The sequence below is a fragment of the Periplaneta americana genome, chromosome 1, assembly GCF_040183065.1.
Source record: "Periplaneta americana isolate PAMFEO1 chromosome 1, P.americana_PAMFEO1_priV1, whole genome shotgun sequence".
NCBI classification, from domain to species: domain Eukaryota; kingdom Metazoa; phylum Arthropoda; class Insecta; order Blattodea; family Blattidae; genus Periplaneta; species Periplaneta americana.
Genome location: NC_091117.1, coordinates 86,253,647 through 86,273,822, shown reverse-complemented (window position 1 = coordinate 86,273,822; position 20,176 = coordinate 86,253,647). Strand labels below are relative to the sequence as shown.

At 36.3% G+C, this 20,176-nt stretch overlaps 1 protein-coding gene across 2 annotated transcripts in view; it reads left to right on the top strand.

Moving 5' to 3' along the window:
• Window positions 1-20,176, top strand: part of LOC138697932 (inactive pancreatic lipase-related protein 1-like) — a 99,845-nt gene that overhangs the window by 66,053 nt on the left and 13,616 nt on the right. For both annotated transcript variants that reach the window (XM_069823545.1, XM_069823554.1), the window contains exons 5-7: window positions 3,325-3,452; window positions 13,790-13,933; window positions 16,542-16,652. In XM_069823545.1, the coding sequence (XP_069679646.1) occupies window positions 3,325-3,452; window positions 13,790-13,933; window positions 16,542-16,652 (383 nt within the window). The remainder of the gene's footprint in view (window positions 1-3,324; window positions 3,453-13,789; window positions 13,934-16,541; window positions 16,653-20,176) is intronic.

Below are 20,176 nucleotides of genomic sequence, written 5' to 3'. Positions count from 1 at the left end.
TGTACTAATTTACGTGGACCATGTTTGATTAGTTCTGCTGGTAACCCATCTGATCCAGTTTCTCTCCCATTTTTTTTTAGATATTTAGCGCTACATCCCACAATTTATAATTGCTATTATTATTACTGCTCCTGCTGCTGCTGCTGCCATTCTCACAAGAAAAATGAATTAGATGTATTGAACGACTAGTCTTTTCTCAGTATGACATTTCCTGACTTTCATTCAGACATTAAATTAAACAGGACGAGACGTTCTACAGACGACGCAGTTCCTCCTTCTGTACTACCATGACTGTTGCAAATAACATGACATCAGCAAAGTTAAATAAACCAGGAAACACAAGTGGTCTCAGTTCTGACTTGGCGCGAACCGATACATAATAGTGCAATGTGATTAAATTATAATAGAAAGTAGTTTTACATAAGAATATGACCTTAATTCAGTACAACCTGTACAGAATTCCTTTTGACGCGTTTTATTATGGTGTCACTGAAGGTGTATATGAAGAGAATCGATCCCTAAGATAAAAATTTTGACAAAATTAAATAAAATACAAACATGTTTAAATACGTAAGTACATTATATAGTAAATATATAAATACACGCATAAAAATAGATAGGTAGCCTACCATGAACATGCATGCATGTCATATATGCACATAATACTATTAGTGATGTCTTTCCAATTCGTTTTTCCCATTTCCATTTTTTCCAGCATTTGGAATGCCTAACGTAGCCCGAGTTCCAATGCTCATTTTTCCAATCCTCTTTTCCCACTCCATTTCTCCCACTGCACTTGTCCCAATCCTTTTTTTCCCAATTTACCTTTCCCAAGCAGATTTTCCCAATACTGTCTTGCTATGACAATCCACTTGACCCTCTGTTATACTTTTCCTTGATAATGAACGGTGTTTTGGTGAATTATCATACATTTTGTGTAAACTTACCAACAACTTTACGGCCTAAATTGTAAATTATCGTATTAGGCCAGTTAGGGAAGACATTGATTGATAGGCCTATTTATATTATAAATATTCTGAAAACTGTAACTTTCAGGACACTCAAATAACTTGCAGGAGCGAGAACAAGAAATATTTGAGCAATGCATTTAAAACATTGCTGAGAAATATGAGAAGTACGTATAGAGAAAGAAGTTAAATTTGTAACGTATTTACGAGCATTTGGGCGTAATTTAAGCTTTTAAACATAATGTGGTACCATACGCATCTGAAAATTGGATAATTAAGTTTTAAATGCATGTAATATATTAAGTACCATTAACAAATGGATAATTAGGCCTAAGCCTTTAAAAACAAAATTCGAATACTTGCTTGCTTACTTACTTACTTACTTACCCATACCTGTGGAGTAACGGTCAGCGCGTCTGACAACGAAACCAAGTGGCCCGGGTTCGAATCCCGGTCAGGGCAAGTTATCTGGTTAAGGTTTTCTCCGGGGTTTTCCCTCAACCCAATACGAGCAAATGCTGGGTAACTTTCAGTGCTGGACTCCGGACTCATTTCACCGGCATTATCACCTTCATTTCATTCAACGCTCAATAACCTGAGATGTTGATACAGTGTCGTAAAATAACCCAATAAAATAAAAAAATAAAACTTACTTACTTACTTACTTACGACTTTTAAGGAACCCGGAGATTCATTGCCGCCCTCACATAAGCTCGCCATCGATCCCTATCCCGAGCAATATTAATCCAGTCCCTACCATCATATCCCACCTCCCTCAAATCCATTTTAATATTATTCTCCCATCTACGTCTCGGTCTCCCAAAAGGTCTTATTCCCTCCGGCCTCCCAACTAACACTCTATATATGCATTTCTGGATTCGCCCATACGTGCTACATGCCCTGCATCTCAAACGTTTGGTTTTAATGTTCCTAATTATATCAGGTTAAGAATACAATGCGTGCAGTTCTGCGTTGTATAACCTCCATTCTCCTGTAACTTCATCCCTCTTAGCCCCAAATACTTTCCTAAGCACCTTATTCTCAAACACCCTTAATCTCTGTTCCTCTCTCAAGTTTCACAACTATACAGAACAACCGGTAATATGACTGTTTTATAAATACCAACTTTCAGATTTTTTGACAGCAGACTAGATGACAAAAGCTTCTCAACCGTTTAATAACAGGCATTTCCCATATTTATTCTGCGTTTAATTTCCTCCCGAGTGTCATTTATATTACTGTTGCTCCAAGATATTTGAATTTTTCCATCTGTTCGAAGAATAAATCTCCAATTTTTCTATTTCCATTTCGTACAATATTCTGGTCACGAGACATAATCATATACTTTCCTTTCGGGATTTACTTCCAAACCTATCGCCTTACTTGCTTCAAGTAGAATCGTTTGTGGATTTTCTCCTAACATATTCACGTCATCCGCATAGACAAGAAGCAGCTGTAACCCGTTCAATACCAAACCCTCTCTGTTATCTTGAACTTTCCTAATGGGATATTCTAGAGCAAAGTTAAAAAGTAAATGTGCATCTCCTTGCTTTAACCCGCAGCGAATTGGAAAAGCATCATATAGAAACTGGCCTATACGGACTCTGCTGTAAGTTTCACTAAGACACATTTTAATTAATCGAACTAGTTTCTTGGGAATACCAAGTTCAATAAGAATATTATATAAAACTTTTCTCATAACAGAGTCATATGCCTTTTTGAAATCTATGAATAACTGATGTACTGTACCTTATACTCCCATTTTTCTCCAATATCTGTTGAATACAAAATATCTTATTAATAGTTGATCTATTACACCTAAAACCACAATTATGATCCCCAATAATTTCATCTACATATGAAGTTAAACAAATTTCGAATAGGTTGGAAAAATAAAATTTTATTGCGTTTGGGGTTGTGAAAGATGGATTGGGAAATTAATAAGTTGAGAAAATTTGATATTTGTTGCTATTTTCTTTGTGAAGTTATGTTTACTGGATTCACCGAGTTTGAAACTATTCGTTGACAGGAAAAAGCGACATTCCACATTATGATATTTGTGTTTTTTTTTTTTTTAGTAAATAACGTAAGTACGCTTAATTTCACGTCTCGCTCTGGAATTGCGTAAACCAATATATTGTACAAAGTTTGTTTTGTGCAAAGAGCATTTTGTAACTTCTTATTACGTTTATCTAATACTCTACCTACGCATTAACGGTCAAGGTTGTGTCATTACTATTGTGAGTGGATTCCAGTGTCCTCTTGATTTTGTTGTGTGTAAGGATAATATATTCTTATGTCAGTGCAGTATAAATATTTATTTTGTAATATACTGTGCATACATGTCAATTTGCAGACTGAGCAAGTACTTGCTGCAGAAGGAGAGAGCATCGCCCGCCAGGTTCCATATGATTGGGCACAGTCTCGGCGCTCACACGTCGGGTTACGTGGCAAAGAAAATACCGGGCATCGGACGAGTCACGGGTAAGCAAGAGCTATTATTGCTAACATAAAGGCCGCGAATCAGTTGGGCTGCCAACTTCAAACTCAATCGCTTCGTCATCTCCTTTGCCGTCTAACGATTCGCTTTTACTCTGCTTCGTAGTTAAGTGATGTAGGCCCTACTTACACGTTAGGCGAGTTGGAACCATACTAAACACGTGGTGCTCTCGCCATAGGCCTACATTTACTTACTTAAGGCTTTTAGAGAACCCGGAGGTTCATTGCCGCCCTCACATAAGCCCGCCATCGGTCCCTATCCTGATCAAGATTAATCCAGTCCCTACCATCATAACCCACCTCACTCAAATCCATTTTAATATTACCTCCCATCTACGTCTAGGCCTCCCGAAACGTCTCTTTCCCTCCGGCCTCCTACTGTTCTCCAACCAGAAGATTAACCGTGAAAGGAATGTGCTTACTATTGCGTCATCTACTGGAGCGAAGTAGGTAGATAATATTACCGTTATAACATCAGTTTAAAAAACATGCGCTCTCCTGCATATGTTATTTCCTGTATGGCGGGATTAAAAGACCAGGAGATTAACCGTGATCTAATTGTGTAACTAGGTTGGTATAAATATGTGTGTATCAGTGTTATCGTTTGTGCTGTGAGAGTTAGCGAATGGAGATGCGTGTACCCACGTGTGTGACCTTATGACATCTTATGACATCAACATTCATTCACTGCATTACCCGGTTGCGTCTCATTCCCGTGAGACTTTCTCGTTGTTGGAGTACAGTAACTATAGTCGCGACGCTGTTATTCCCGGCGTGACTCCTCCTCTTTGCTTACGTCTTAGGAAGTGAAGGCTCTATAAAGTCTAGGTAGGTAGTATCGTTCGCCATTTTTGTTCTTTCGTTGCAGAGCTACCATATGAGGAATCTATTTGCCACACCGTTAAACATTATCATGTCGTAGTTCCTATGATAATAAATCAAACGCACTGTAATTGAGCAAATAATTGAGCGGCAAATAATATCCTCGTGTGCTTTCTGCGAACGCCAACGAAAGAGCCAAAATGGCGGGCGATTATATATTAAGTATTTATCCAGCCTTAGGAAATGTTTTACATCTTCATCAGCGAATCACAAGACGCACACGTTTAAATGTAGCCGACCTGCAACGTGATTGGTTGCCGGAAATTAGAGCGACGGGACTTTAACACTGTATGCATTTCTGAATTTAATTTTCCTATTATGTCAGGTGAAGAATACAATGCGTGCACTTCTGCGTTGTGTAACTTTCTCCGTTCTTCTGTAACTTCATCCTTCTTAGTCCCAAATATTTTCCTATTCTCAAACACCCTTAATCTGTATTCCGGTCCACACCTGTGGAGTAACGATCAGCGCGTCTGGCCACGAAACCAGATGGCCCGGGTTCGATTCCCGTTCGGGGCAAGTTACCTGGTTGAGGTTTTTTCCGGGTTTTTCCCTCAACCCAATATGAGCAAATGCTGGGTAACTTTCGGTGCTGGACCCCGGACTCATTTCACCGGCATTATCACCTTCATCTCATTCAGACGCTAAATAACCTTAGATGTTGATAAAGCGTCGTAAAATAACCTACTAACCTCAACCTCTCTGTTCCTCTCTCAAAGTGAGAGTCCAAGTTTCACAACCATACAGAACAACCGGTAATATAACTGTTTTATAAATTCTAACTTCCAGTTTTTCTGAGAGCAGATTAGACGACGAAAGCTTCTCAACCGAATAATAGCGTTTAATTTCCTCCCGAGTGTAATTTATATTTGTTAGTGTTGCTCCAAGATATTTGAATTTTTCCTCATCTTCAAAGATAAATTTCCAATTTTTATATTTCCATTTCTGACTCAAACCGTACAATTTTACAAAGATTAGAAGGAAAGTAAAATATCTTACGTTAGGGATTATGAAAGATGCCTTTGCGTGTAAGACGGAGAACTAAAGTCTAGCTTCTTTTTTTTTTTTTATACTTGCGCATGTGTTTTATATTAGTTCAAGAAAATGTATTATAAATGGTAATTTAATTTGCAATTTGATAAAAGAACAGGATTATTACGAAACGCTAAAACGTAGAAAATGTAGGCGTACGTTATCTTTGTGATTGTCATTTTCATTGTAGCACCGATTTAATTTCCCATAAAGCCTGCGTGTTATTCCCTCATTTCAAGATAATCTCGTACCATGGCCGGCAGCAATACAGCTCTTTAAAGATAAATTTCAATTTGACGACCAGTCATAAACTCTTTCGAACGCTGTATTCCTATGACAGCTTCGAATTACAGATTTCTTCAAATTATTTCCAGTAAATGTAATTGGGTCGAAAGTGGTGTGGTTGCTGACTTATATAGCACCGTAGCTTAAAATCTCTGCCTTGCGACAGCTCACGGAAATGCCATACTTACCTTTACCAATAGTCAGATAATGTGTAAAATTCTCTTCAAAACTCAATTGGTGGAATAATTCTACCAAAACAAACAGGTTACCTATTAAATAAAAGGGCATTGTTATTTCTTCAGTTTTTTTTTGGGGGGGGGGGAGAGGTTGAATGACAGAGTCCGTAACTTTGTTGTTTGCCCCACAGACTTCTAGAGCGGGCTTATAGATCTCGCTAGTGCCTACATCACTTACAGTACGATTATTTAGTCCTGACAGTCGCCGGCAACGTGCACCTGGGTCAGGCGAGTCCATTAAGTTACGCCAAGGGATGTTCAGGTTAGTCTGTCGCCTGCCGTCAGAGCGATCGGATGTCACGCATACGGTATAGCGTTGTGTTTCCAGTACAGTTAAGCTGTACTGCATTCCTTTACCGACCGCTCGCCCTTATCTCTACTCGGGAACTCTTCCATATACTCCTATTACTTCCCCTTTTTCGCGTCGCTGAGCTGTCAGGACTAACTAATCGGTCTGTATTTAGTTACAAGGTTCGTTCCAACAAGCTGTTCATGTATCAGTTCAAGTACGAACCATGGATCATCTCATGCGCATGCGCTGGTTGGGTATTTGCTACGGGATTGAAACAGAACTGGATGATGTTGGAACGCTTTTTCGGATCATCGTGTATTAAATCCAGAGATGCTATAACTGTGATCATCTTTGCTAAGAATGATCTATTTATCTTTCTATCAACGAAAATAAGACCATAATTATTCCATTCTCATTATCTGAAAAATGTAACAAATCTCCTATATCTATATTAAGTATTAAATTACATAATTCTGATTGTTGTCTTATACAGTGTAAATGTCCGATTATTAAGGAGTCCTTTGAAGTTAAGTATTTAGGCATAATTTTCGACAATCATTTAAAATGGAACCAACACATTAATTACCTTTGTAATAAATTACGTAAAATAATATATTATTTTGTTTTATTGAGGAATTACTTGTCAACAAGTTTATTACGCACAATATACTTAACTTTATTGCAATCGGTAATTACGGATGGAATTATAGGATAGGGTAGCTTATTTAAATTCAATAATCCACATTATTTATTACAGAAGAAAATAATTGAAATATGTCTTCACAAACCTATTGATTTTCCATCTCAAAAATTGTTTTTAGATTTTAATGTTCTTAACATAAGACAAATTTATTATATTATATTAAAAAAATTCATACATAAAAATCAAAATAATTTTTAATTGTATTCTCATAGTTATGAAACAAAAGGTATGAATTCTTTAAGATTGTTTGAACCAAAATGCAACACTACTACAGTATTTAATCATAGTACTAATTTAGGTCCAAGAATATATAACAAATTTATATTTAAATATCCTTATCTTGACAATTCTAATAGTTCTAATATTAAATTTAAAAAGTAATGTATGGATTTTATAAAAAATTTAAAAATTGTAAATTTAAATTTATATTTTCTAATTGCATAGTAGACATAAGACAAACTGTATTATATACTTCTTTATTTCAATTCAGAAATCCGCCCGTGAGCACGAGTTCTACTCTTTCAGGGCTAAAGTTTTTATTTATATATTATATTTTATGTTACAATTATTAGTAAAATAAATCAATTATTATCGTTTCGAAGCTAATTCAAATTGCAGAAAATAGAATTTCGATACTTTTCTACAAAAAGATAACAAAAATGTGGAAGACAAGGATTCCGCTAATTCGATGTCGTGTACTGGGGGAATCTCATCTAAAAGTAATTTTTAAGTATTCATTTATGTACGTTATTTATTATATTTTAATCAAAGTTGCATGTTGAAATTGTAATTAACTATTCCAATATCCAAAGAATTTTCATTCTCTTTCTTTTTGGCGAAAATTTAAACTACATCTCTAGTTTTATTATTCGTCTGCACTGTCATTTTCACTGACGTGAACAGTAGATCATGTCTTTCTTCAGTATCCAGGAGACGTTAGTGAGCCTATGCGCATGTGCGAGAGACGCAGTCATCAGTACATTTCTCAATCCACTGACTACTTCTGACCGTTCCGGACTCGTGTCAAAAGTTTGTTGGAACTCCCGATTGCAGTACATGTTTCCGGTTCAGAACTGGCTTGAATTGTGGTACGCTTTTTCTGTACTGCGCAGGCTCACGATAGTTACGGACGGTTCCTGACTGTTGTTGGAACGAACCTTAGACTACACAGAGTGCACCGCAGGTAGTGGATCTACATTACGTTAGTAATGAATGGTGATGAAGAAATTGTTGGGATGTTACAGAGATACCGAGTTAAGCATTTGCACATGGCTAGAGTGAGTGCACGATGAATACCGCGACTGCTCACTGCGGGACAGAAGCAGAGTCGTGTTGTAGTGTGTCGCTACTGGAAACATCCTCCTTACAGCTCCGACCTCGCTCCCTGTGACTTCTTTCTTTACCTTATTGCCAAAAAGGACCTTAAGGGACGTCGTTTTGACAATGAAATCCATACAGTGAAAGTTTTAGCGGCGATTTTGAAGTGTTTGTCGAAGGACAGCTTCGAGAATGTCTTCCGAGAGTGGCAACGGAGGTGGGACAAGTGCATTGTATTGGGCGGGGAGTATATTGAAGGGGATAAAAGTGTGAAATTTTAAACTTTGTAAATAAATACTTCACAACATTAGTGCCAATCTTTATTGAACTTTGAACAACCCTCGTAAATAAATCAGGTATTTTACACAAAGTTTGATTTGCAGATTATGTGTTTGTATTTAGTGTAAGAATTCCCTGTAATAGGGTACCCAATTCCTGCTGTGGAAGACGAAGTGATCAGAACTGTATTAAAAACTTTTTTTTTTTCAGTGTGGCAATGAATCCTTTAATGTTCTGCCAAGTAATTGTTAGCTCATGCTTGGAGCACACATTGTTATATAATTCGTCTACGTGAGACCCTTACAAGAATGCAGACATCGCACGTATCTTTCAGATATTATCTCCTTTCAATTCCTTCCTACTAACCCATTTAATTGAGAATTGTTAATCTATCTCGCAGTACTACAACGCTAAAATATTAATATAACATTTATTTCCACTTCCCATTGAACACTTAATACAGAACACTATAAACAGATCCCGGAACTATTTACTTTCAGCGATAATGTCTTCCTTAAATCTGCAGATGCTTTCACATTAGTTCAGCGGGTTAATATAACCTGCCATCTCACCTGGAGAAAGTCTGTGCTGTTACATTTCAGTAAATGTCATACAGTATTCGTACCTGCTGTTTTTATTTAGCGTTGGAAATGGCGTGTAAGTTTAGTAAAAAAAGTACACATTCACTTGCAAATGCTGATGAAAATAACGGAAATACAGTGAAATTTGTCTTAACAAATCACCAGGTCTTTTTCTGCCAAGTGATTGCTAGCACAGCTGGTTACTGAATACAGGTGAACAAATTTTAGAATAGGTGTACTTTCATGGCATATCATAAGTAAATGAATTTAAGAATCTTTAACTACTGGCGGATATTTGACTGTCCGTTATTCACCCATATGAAGCCAGACGTGTAGACCAATTTAGAGGGTCTTTGTCCAGGGTGCACCATAGGAGGCTGGTCTAAGCTACACTCGCGATGAGATGAGATGGTGGAAAAACGTTATATTTTCAACCCAGAATATTTTTAACTTTTTCACTTGTAAAATGCTTTCAGTGTGTTCTGCTTCATACTAATCAATTATTTATTTTTAACAGCAGTGAACACGAACTCTCGATACGATCATATTTCACCATTTTTCGTATCTTTATCCTGGGTCCGACTTAACGACGGTAGAATTTTACACTGTCTTTTTCTCTTCTATTTCAAATTCTGCGCACCTCAACCCCAAGTCCTATCTTGTGTATTTATGTGCGAACAATAACCTAAAATTCTCGATCTCAGATCACCAGCACATTGAGCATACCTCATCATAACACTTCACGATAATCTTCATCATTTCAATTGCTCGTCATTGGAACTCCCTACCTCGTACCTTAAGGGACTGTCAGACATTCACTACTTTCAAAAACAGAGTGTCAAATAGACTGCTTAGACTATGATATTTCTTAAAACGCAATTTTTATAATATATAATTTTTATTGTTAATATATAAATTTTCCTTCGATTCACATTGTAGTAGTTGTGTGATTCTTAGAATTACATATCATAACTGAACTTGTTTTCATTTTACAATTATTATTATTATTGTTATTATTATTATTATTATTATTATTATTACTATTATTGGTGTATTGTCTCTGGATTGCTATTTTTATATTTACTATGTGTTCTTATAGGCCTACTGGATGAGTGGAAGAGAAGGCCTTGTGGTCTTAACTTTTGCCAGTAGAAATAAATCTCTTAAATAAATAAATAAATAAATAAATAAATAAATAAATAAATAAATAAATAAATAAATACACAAATATATTATTTTTCCAATTTCTGAGTTTACTGCAAGTCTATACAGTACAAGCAAAACCGCCACGGTGGCTTAGTGCTAGCGACCTAGGCTTGCAAGTCAGTCGGTTGGGATTGAAATCCCGCTGCATCATGAATTCATAACTTGTGTTGGGCAACCCCGTAGTACAAGTAAAGGCTGGTTCACAATAAACCGGGAACGGAAACGACAACGAGAACGAGAACGGAAATGTTAAAATAAATGTATTTAAACATTATTTCCGTTTTCGTTCTCGTTGTTTCCGTTCCCGGTTTATTGTGAACCAGGTTAAAAGAGTATGAGCGCTGTCAGTCGATATGTTCAGGATGTGTGCAAGCTCCCTCAGTGAGACGTGAATCAGTGAGAACAGCAACTTCCCCAGTGTTAATTGTCTCCGTTAAGGCTGTAACTGGTGCACCTTCTCCTCCCTGCAATTCACAACTTCGTCGGCCATCCAAAACAAGCTCAACGGCACATGACAGACTCACGAAAACTCTCCTCAGTTTTCTATAATTGGCTAAAGCATTTTTATAATGAAAATTTTAAGTTCAATCTATATGATTTATCTATTTTGCAAATGTTTATTTGCTACAACATTGTATATAGAATATTAACGTTTTCGCCTTTTCGGCATCATCAGATATGTTAAGAGACACGTAATCTAAACCTTGAACAAATTTAACAAATGTACATTGTAATATGCATGACAAATATATCGACCTTCCAAATTTATATCTCCTAAAATTTTTTTCTACATAAAATTTTTCTACATAACCCTTTTTACTTATAGACATACTACATAAAACTCATGAAAATATATTTGTCATGCATATTACAATGTACATTTGTTAAATTTGTTCAACGTTTAGATTACGTGTCTCTTAACATATCTGATGATGCCGAAAAGGCGAAAACGTTAATATTCTATATACAATGTTGCAGCAAATAAACATTTGCAAAATAGATAAATCATATAGATTGAACTTAAAATTTTCATTATATTATATTAGATTTATCTGAAGACAAAATGAATTGTAAAATAAAGCATTTTTTGTTCATGCTAACACAAAATTGTATTGCACAACGCTGCTCACGAAAATCAGGCATATTGTAAATTTAGAGGCGAAAAACACACACACACACACATCTACTTCAATGCACTGCTACAGCTCTACTAAGAGGACAAGGGGAACGAAATCTTACGTGTTTATAGGTCCAAGCACGTAGTTTCCTCATACACCGAGAAATGGCATGTGCAGTCACTTTGGTTATCTGGTGACGGCAATGCTAAATTATTTCCAACTAAAGATTGAAGTAGACGTAAACAGAACCGAAATGTATTACTCCGCAATCGCAAGCTAGCTACCAAAGCAGCCACCAGGGCGCATTATTTTCAGCAAGTGAGCACGCAGGGCAGCCACCGTCTGATATATTGCAGACATTTCAACACATTCATTGAACTAACCCGTAAAATGCTCACAGAGGGTTAATATTTATTATTTCTCTACTGGGAATAGTGGATTTTCTTTTTCTGTAGATTCGTGATGAAATGTTATTCTTTGAAGAGTGGAGAATTTCTTTAATTCTACAGAAATTATTTGAGGTTGGCAACAGTGAATCTCGCACTGTGTTATACAGCTGTGCTGATGTGCTCTGTGAAGCTGCAAGTTAACTTGGGAGGGATTTAATGCCTATTACGCATGCGCGTTGCTATAATACACGTTACAATGATTTAACATGCAATGTCTGAAATTACTAATATAAACATGTTGTTTAAATCGTAAGAAAGTGTTCTTATAAGCATGTTTAATTCACTCGTATTCCATGTATATTATACATTTTATTATTTTAGAAGGAACTATTTTAATGTGAGGAAGAAGATGACAAGCATGAGTTTGGAGGCGTTGTGCGTCCAATAGCCAATCAGGAACCATCATGCCACGTGCATTTATTTACGTTTACTTCAATCTTTAGCTTGAAAAAGAGTAGTCTTTATTGAACGACCTCGTAAAAAAAAATCTTACTCAGAATTAATGGCGACTCGTGATATTTTTTGTAGGTAGGATATGAGATTGTCGACTGATGAACAATACTGAAACTATAATAATAATAATAATAATAATAATAATAATAATAATAATAATAATAATAAAAGAGCATGCAAAATCAATACAAGTAGGCCTATGTTAGTCTTTGGCTCACCATTCTGGAACTGGCAATTTATTTGTAGTGAAGTTCGATTCTCCTCCCCTTTTTAGTTGCGAAGATGGCTTCTAAGCCTTTGTACTGCCCGATATTTACCGATGCTCCGTCGTACGTTTGCGCAATTGGTTTCTTGCTACCGTTAAATTCTTCTAAATGATGAAATACAACTTCAGATATTCTTTCGGCTGTCCTGTCATATGAAAGTCTGTTAATTCTTGTATTTATTATAGCTTATTTTATTTATTTTTATGTAATTTTGTTTTTTTATTCATTTTATTCTTTATATTATATCATTTTAAATTATTTATTATTTCGTTTATTCTAGTCTTTTAAAATGACTAATAAACTGCATTTAAGAAGGCTATGAGGATACTTGAAAATTTTTATTGTAGTCTCTGACAGGATCTTCATCAACCAGAAAGAAGGGTCATAGTATTAGGATACACGGTCATATCCTCAAACGTGGTTAAAGTCAAGTCATACCCACCCCGCCCTCCGCACCCTTCCCTGTCCACTAACTTCACTGTTAGAAAAAACCGTTTGCTGTAAGATATTTCCTCGGAAATTATTTCTGAGCAGTGCAGTGGCGACAACTTACGACAGAAAGTGAAAGCTTAAATGTTATTATTAGTCGAGACGTATTGAAAATCAACATTTGTAATTGAGATGTTTTCTATCCTCAGAGGCACGAAATAAAACTGTAGGATCATCCTCATATCCTTCATGGCGAAATCACCGCTGCCAGAATGTAAGATAAATGAAGAGTCCACTGCAAGAATGATGGATGTCATTTGGAATTCATTCTGCAGGAGAAGCAATTGAAAGTTTGAAATGCTTAGCGCTCAAAGCTTAACTGTGATTTTCCGATCATTACTGGACAATGACTATCGGTGTTAATGCCATATAACTCTGTATGTACATTCTATAACCTATGTCTTAAGCTATGCATTGACAGTAGTCTTGGTTCATTTTCGACAAGAAAGTGACATCCATCATTCTTGCAGTGGACTCTTCAAATAACTTTCAACTTTTCCTCTAGAACTTCTTATATACTATACTCAAGCATGTTTGAGGAGCGCATTTTTTTCTGAACTCTGAGAAGACACAAATTATATGAAATAATTCAACAATTATTGCCGCAGGATTACAATAGTGTTGTAACTATGGTTTTCGCATGTTACAGTTATTAATTTTCGCAAAGCAATCAAGATGTTTTTCCACTCCAAATTTTCATGGCGTAATCAGATTTAATAAGTTCAATTTTGCAGGTTTGGATCCAGCTCAGCTCCTATTCGAAGGGCACAAGAAAGAAGTGCAGCTCGATGCTGATGATGCCTTGTTTGTGGAAGTAATGCACACAGATGCTAAACCAACATTACCACTTCTAGGAGCGGGTATCTTAAGACCAGTTGGTAAGGTAAATTATTACGTTGAATGCAATTTATTTTTATCAGCGTTCGTCAGAATTAGCTTGATAACATTACATTTCAAATATCAATTTCCTAACGTTGTGAAAAATTCAATTGTTTTAGTAACACAGCGAGAAATAAATATGATTTAGTGTTGTAGTTTGGGTGCGTGTTGAATTGAATTAATCAGCTTAGAAATCGTAGGGTTGCCATAATTTTAGCTAAAAAATTAGGACATTTATGTTTTCTCCAAAATTGGGGACATTATTTGTATTAAAGAAGATTAGATACTACATTGTACTAATACATAAAAAAATTAATAGCGAAACTAAATAGGTAGGCTATGTCATAATTCTGTTGTCACAATATCAATAATAATATCCTGATAGCAACAAACATATAGGCTAGTCTGATTTAAGCATACTGTATATAGTTTCTATAAATGTATGTAATTTATCAACTATTCTCTTACTTCTGGGAAGACTGTAGTACTTACTTTAGAAAAGAAGTGTCCCATTTGATGAAGTTATAAGAAAGTCATGCATGAAAATTCTGAAGTGACTTTAATTCAGAGTGGAGTTTTTACCTTCATTCATTCATAGTGTTCTGCCCAACGGCAGGTCTTTCACTGCAAACTCAGCATTCTCCAGTCTTTCCTATTTTCTGCCTTCCTCTTAGTCTACACATATGATCCATATATTTTAATGTCATCTATAAGCTGTTATCTTCTTCTGTCCTGAACTCTTTTCCCGTTCACCATTCCTTCCAGTGCATTCTTCAGTAGGCAGTTTCTTCTCAGCTAGTGACCCAACCAATAAAATTCCTTTTCCTCTTCCTGATCAGTTTCAGCGTCATTCTTTCTTCACCCACTCTTTCCAACACAGCTTCGTTTCTTATTCTCTCTGTCCATTTCACATGCTCCATCCTTCTCCATATCCACATTTCAAATGCTTCTAGTCGCTTTTCTTCATTTCGTCGTAATGGCCATGTTTCTGCCCCATACAATGCTACGCTCCACACAAACCATTTCTCTAGTCTCTTCTTTAGTTCTTTCTTCAGAGATCCGCAGATGCTCCTTTTTTCTGTTAAAAGCTTCCTTTGCCATTGTTATTCTCCTTTTGACTTCTTGGCAGCAGCTCATGCACTGCTTATAGTACACTCCAAGTAGCCCTATTTGAAGCTGTCCACTTGCTCTGCTGCCTCAGTTAGTATTCGCAAGTTTACCTTCTTTACTTTTCTTCCTATGAGCATATCTTCGTCTTGTTGACATTTATCTTCATCCCGTACTGCTCACAACTGTCATTTAGCTTGAGTAGTATATCTTCTCTTCTGCTAATAACGACATATCATCAGCAAATCTCATGCACTTTATCTTCTTTCTCCTACTATCACTCCTTCCATGTTCTGAAAACAGTTCTTCACTAAATTCTCCACGTAGATGTTGAACAGGATAAGGTGATAAAGGGCATCCTTGACGTACTATTCCAATTTCGTTTCCTTCTGACATTTCTTCTCCTATCCTGACTTTGACTCGTTGTTTCATATAAAGGTTACTGAACAGTCTCCTCTTTTTCCAATCCACGCCAATTTTCTTTACTATGTCCATCAGTTTATTCCAATCCACTCTGTCAAACACCTTTTCTAGGTTCACAAATACTAAATACACTTCTTTATTCTTATCTAGGTATCTTTCGTCGATTGTTCGTAGCAGTCCAATTGCATCTCTCATACCTTTTCCCTTCCTGAGTCAAACTGCTCTTCTTCCAACTGTCCTTCCATTTTTGCTTATTGGAGTCTATTCCTTCAGACATCCAAAGATATCTCCACACGTGGAGAAGTTACTTTAAGACGATATACAAATTCTGAAACTTTCTCGAGTCGCGCATGACGTCATTGTTCCACATGACTTAATCCCCACTTCAGTCTGACCGGCAGGAGCATTTGGTTTCTGAGCACTATGGAATGTATGAGAAGTTCGTAAAGTGATCAGTTCAAGAAAAAACCAACTTCGGTAAATTAACTATTGTTACACTTGGCTTGGCCTATCTTACCCCAGTCTCTTTTCAGATAGTGCTGTCTTCCATTCTTCTGTATTCTGTAGCAGCCCGCTAGAAGGTTATGAATAGATTTACAGCAAATTAACCCATGCGATCTGTGTAAAAATCTATTGATTTTTATCGATTTTTACAAGTAACTGATAGCTCTACATGGATGTGAGAAAAAAATATGAATTTACTTTATCGATTTTGAAAAGGACGTTTTACCCTTTTTTAGGTCTTAAAGTCCGATTTAGCTCTTTTTAGATTCAATAAGATTCACACATTACAATATTGTGGATATAAAACACAAAACATGTTGAAATTTTCTAATTAATATGCAAAGAAAAAAATGGGTTAAAATCTAAGGATCCGGGCTCTAGTTGTGAACAACTTTGTACGTACCTATAGGCTATAATGTTAAACTATTGTTTTTTGTTTTGTCCGTCTACTTTTTCCATATATCCAAGATGAATTTTAAAGTCTTTAATATTCTTATACTTACATCATATTCATTCTTGTCATGAGACACCCACTTTTTTAGAAATAAATCATGAAGTTTATGTATATTGCAGGTCATGTGGATTTCTACGTAAATGGCGGCTGGAGTCAACCTGGCTGCCAAGTACCTGTTATTAGTCTCCAGAAACTTGCCGCCCGAGGAATTTCATTCACTCCTGTTGAAGGTTTGTACTAAATACCTGTCTGTCTATCCGTCCGTTCGTTCACTCATTTGTCTGTCTGTCCGATCCGTCTATCCTTCTATCAGATCTAACTAATGTAGGTACTGGACCTCCCTGTCTACATATACTTCCATTTTCAGCTGAGGAATCTCCATAACCTAAGATCTCTATGCCTTGCTTTCTATCTATTATACCCGGTAATCCGGTCTCTGAAGAATATTTGAGGCTCCACGTGGTTAAATATTGCATTCTGTTTATTGTAGCTGGTTTATGAAAGGTTACAATAATTGTAACGGTAAGATAAAATTACAACATAAAGTTGAAAACCTGTAAACTTATCTTACCGTTACAATTACTGTAAACTTAATGCTTATAATTTCTTCTTTAATATAGCCTACAATAATAACTTCCTGAGATACATAATCCTATGTCATGTAAATTATAAAATTAATCCGACAGTGCTGTTTTGGTTCGATTTCAGGGTTACTTTGTACAGGTGCAAAGTTTGCATGATAACATTGATTCTGTTATAAGCATTTAAACTATCTACTATCTCGTACAGTAATGTCACAAGAGGTCTGAGATTTCCCAAATAAATCCAATCTTAGACCTCGAGTGACATTTATTAAGACTATTTCGTGAATAAAATAAAAATGCAAATAATATATCCCTAAAATTTGCTCACAAAATGTTAATAATTGTATATTTATGAATACTTAACCTATTCAGACATTGTGAAGTAGAAATAGATTAATAACGATTACTGCAATAAAGAAATTGAATGTTATTCAGTAATGCCAATTAAGAAAAGCGAAATACAGGTTTAAAAATGTTAATTACATGTACTGCGCTTTTCTCTTGTTATTATAACAGAAATACGTTTTCATTATCTGCTGAAATCATAATTTAATTTAAACATTTTATAGCTTAATTACAAATAACCTGATTGATACATTAATTAAATGAACATTTGTTATGGAGAAGTGTCATTTTCTTTGGATACAATGGACATGGAATTAGAAAATGAAGATATAGATGTGGAAGCAGGATTACGCACTTCATTTAGTACAATGGATTCATGCTCATCGATTTACGTGGAAACAATTGGCGACACTAACTAAACAAAAGAACGACCATGCGATAAATTGATAATGGTAAATCGAGCTGCAGAAATTGTCGCGATGTACGACTATGATTGGTTGGAATTAAAAATTTCATTACACTTCATTGACCGAAAATGGAATGACGTCATATAAACGAAATAGTCATCTTAAATATCTCCTGTACTATTACTGATATCGACGAGCTGTTTTCGAAGGACTTAAAAGAACATAAGAGCTCACAGATGTAGCCTATGGAGAATGAATATCAATCAGAAAAATATTTTCAGCACAAAATTTTATTTTTTTATTGAAGAATCTTCTCTGCTATACAAGATAGTGACATCGAAGCAAGCGAGAGGAATTTTGCGTCATAGAATTTGCACGAACGAGGGGCTGTTGTAAAATAACAGTGAAACTTTGGGGTTGAATTTGATAAGAATGCACCACATAGAAACTGCATTGCGTGCTCGGTGACGTAATTCGAAACTAATGGCTGTTTATGTCCTAGGAAATGTCTGATCCGTCCACAGACTTCGGAAGATACACTAAACAGGATACGAGCCGTGTTCGAATGTAGTCCTAGTAAATCAACGAGGCGGCGTAGTAGGGAACTACAGATGGCATAGTCCACGGTATATCGTATCTTATGGGAGCTTAATAATACCCTTCTAGAACATTTGATCGACCATGCAGGATACAACAACTCACCAATGTCATTTTGGCTCCCGCAATCGCCAGACTTAACGTGCGATTTCTTTCTGTGGGCTATACCAAAGACTTCGTGTCTGTTATCCTCATGTCACAGAACCTCAAATACCTGAGATGACGCATCACAAAAGCAGTGGAATCAAAATCAGAGGACATGCTGACATGAGTCTGGAAAGAACTGAAGTATTGCCTCGATATCTGTCGTGTCACCAACGGGGCTCAAATGGAGCTTTTTGTAGTGCACAGGTAAAACTTGAAAGTTAACGCGTCTTTCTATGTTAATACAGCTGTGAGAGAAGAATCGGTAGAACGGAGAAAAATTCTCTCCAGCACTGGGACTCGAACCCGGGTTTTCAGCTTTACATGCTGGCGCTTTATCCACTAAACCATCCCAAATTCAAGTTTCGATGCTGGATTGAATCCCTCTCATTTTTAAGTTCTACCTACTGTATTCCCCTTTATTGGCCTACCCTCGTGTACCTTGTCACAGTATACTGTTGTCACGCCAGGAGAAGACGCCGGAAGTACTTAGACGGGGCGGAGGGGAAACAGTCGCTCATGCGCACCGCGCTGTTCACTGCAATATTCCTGTTTCACAAACATCTACTGCACGTGTCTAAGAGTCTTTGCGACTTTGTGAAAATAATAGTGGGGTTTTTACTGTAGTGTTGTATTAGTTTCAACAAGACAATTGTTTTCAGTATACCGCAAATCTTTGTATTGCTTTAGTTATCCTTTGCTTTTCGTGTTAATAGTGTTGATAATGATATAGTTAATAGAATTTATATTATTGTATACTGTTATTTAGGTTTATAGCAGTTTTTTGTTTATTGTAAATATGTCGACAAAGAGGAAACAAGGATTGACAATCTATAGCGAAGAAAGGAATATTATTAGAAGTGCAAAATAATTCTGTGATGAAGAAAGAGAACAACAGTGCCTTTGCATTCCTCTTACGAAACCTACAGCAAAGGTAGAAAAGTACTCTAATCTATCCACAAGAACAATACAGCGTATAAGGAATGAAATGAAAGACTGCACAGAAGAAAGTGCGTTGTCGACACCTGAGGGAGAAAAAAAACGGAAACGTCCAGACTACCGAAACGCAAATGTAAAGGACTTCGACGGAAGATTGACAAAAAAGGTATAATTGAGAATTATTATTTGAAAAAGAAAGAGGGCCACTGGCGTAGCTCAGGAGGTAGCGCATTTGCCTGCTGATCTGCAGTTGCGCTCGGGATTGAATCCGATTCCCGCTTGCACTGACTACCGGATTGGGTTTTTTCCGAGGTTTTCCCAAGCGGAAGGCGAATGTCAGGTAATCTATGGCGAATCCTTGGTTTCATTTCGCCAAATGCCATCTCGCCATCATCAATTCAATCGACACTGAAGAAGATAGTAGTTATTACAGTGTCGTTAAATAACAAGTAAAAAAAATACCAAACTGCAACAAACTTCTACACTTTTACAAGAGAAAATTGATTTGAAATGAAAGACAACATTAAGACGAATACTGAAGAAAGAGGACTTTAGATGAAAGAAGTGTGCAGCAAAAAAAAAAGAGGAAAACAATGTAAATTAGAATACGTGAAGATATCTACAACAAATAAGAAAGCTTAGGAAAGTGGAAAAACCGATTTTATATCTGGACGAGATGCGGATAGATAGGCCTACCAATTCAACGTTTCCCAAGTGCTGGCACGATAAAAATGTTAC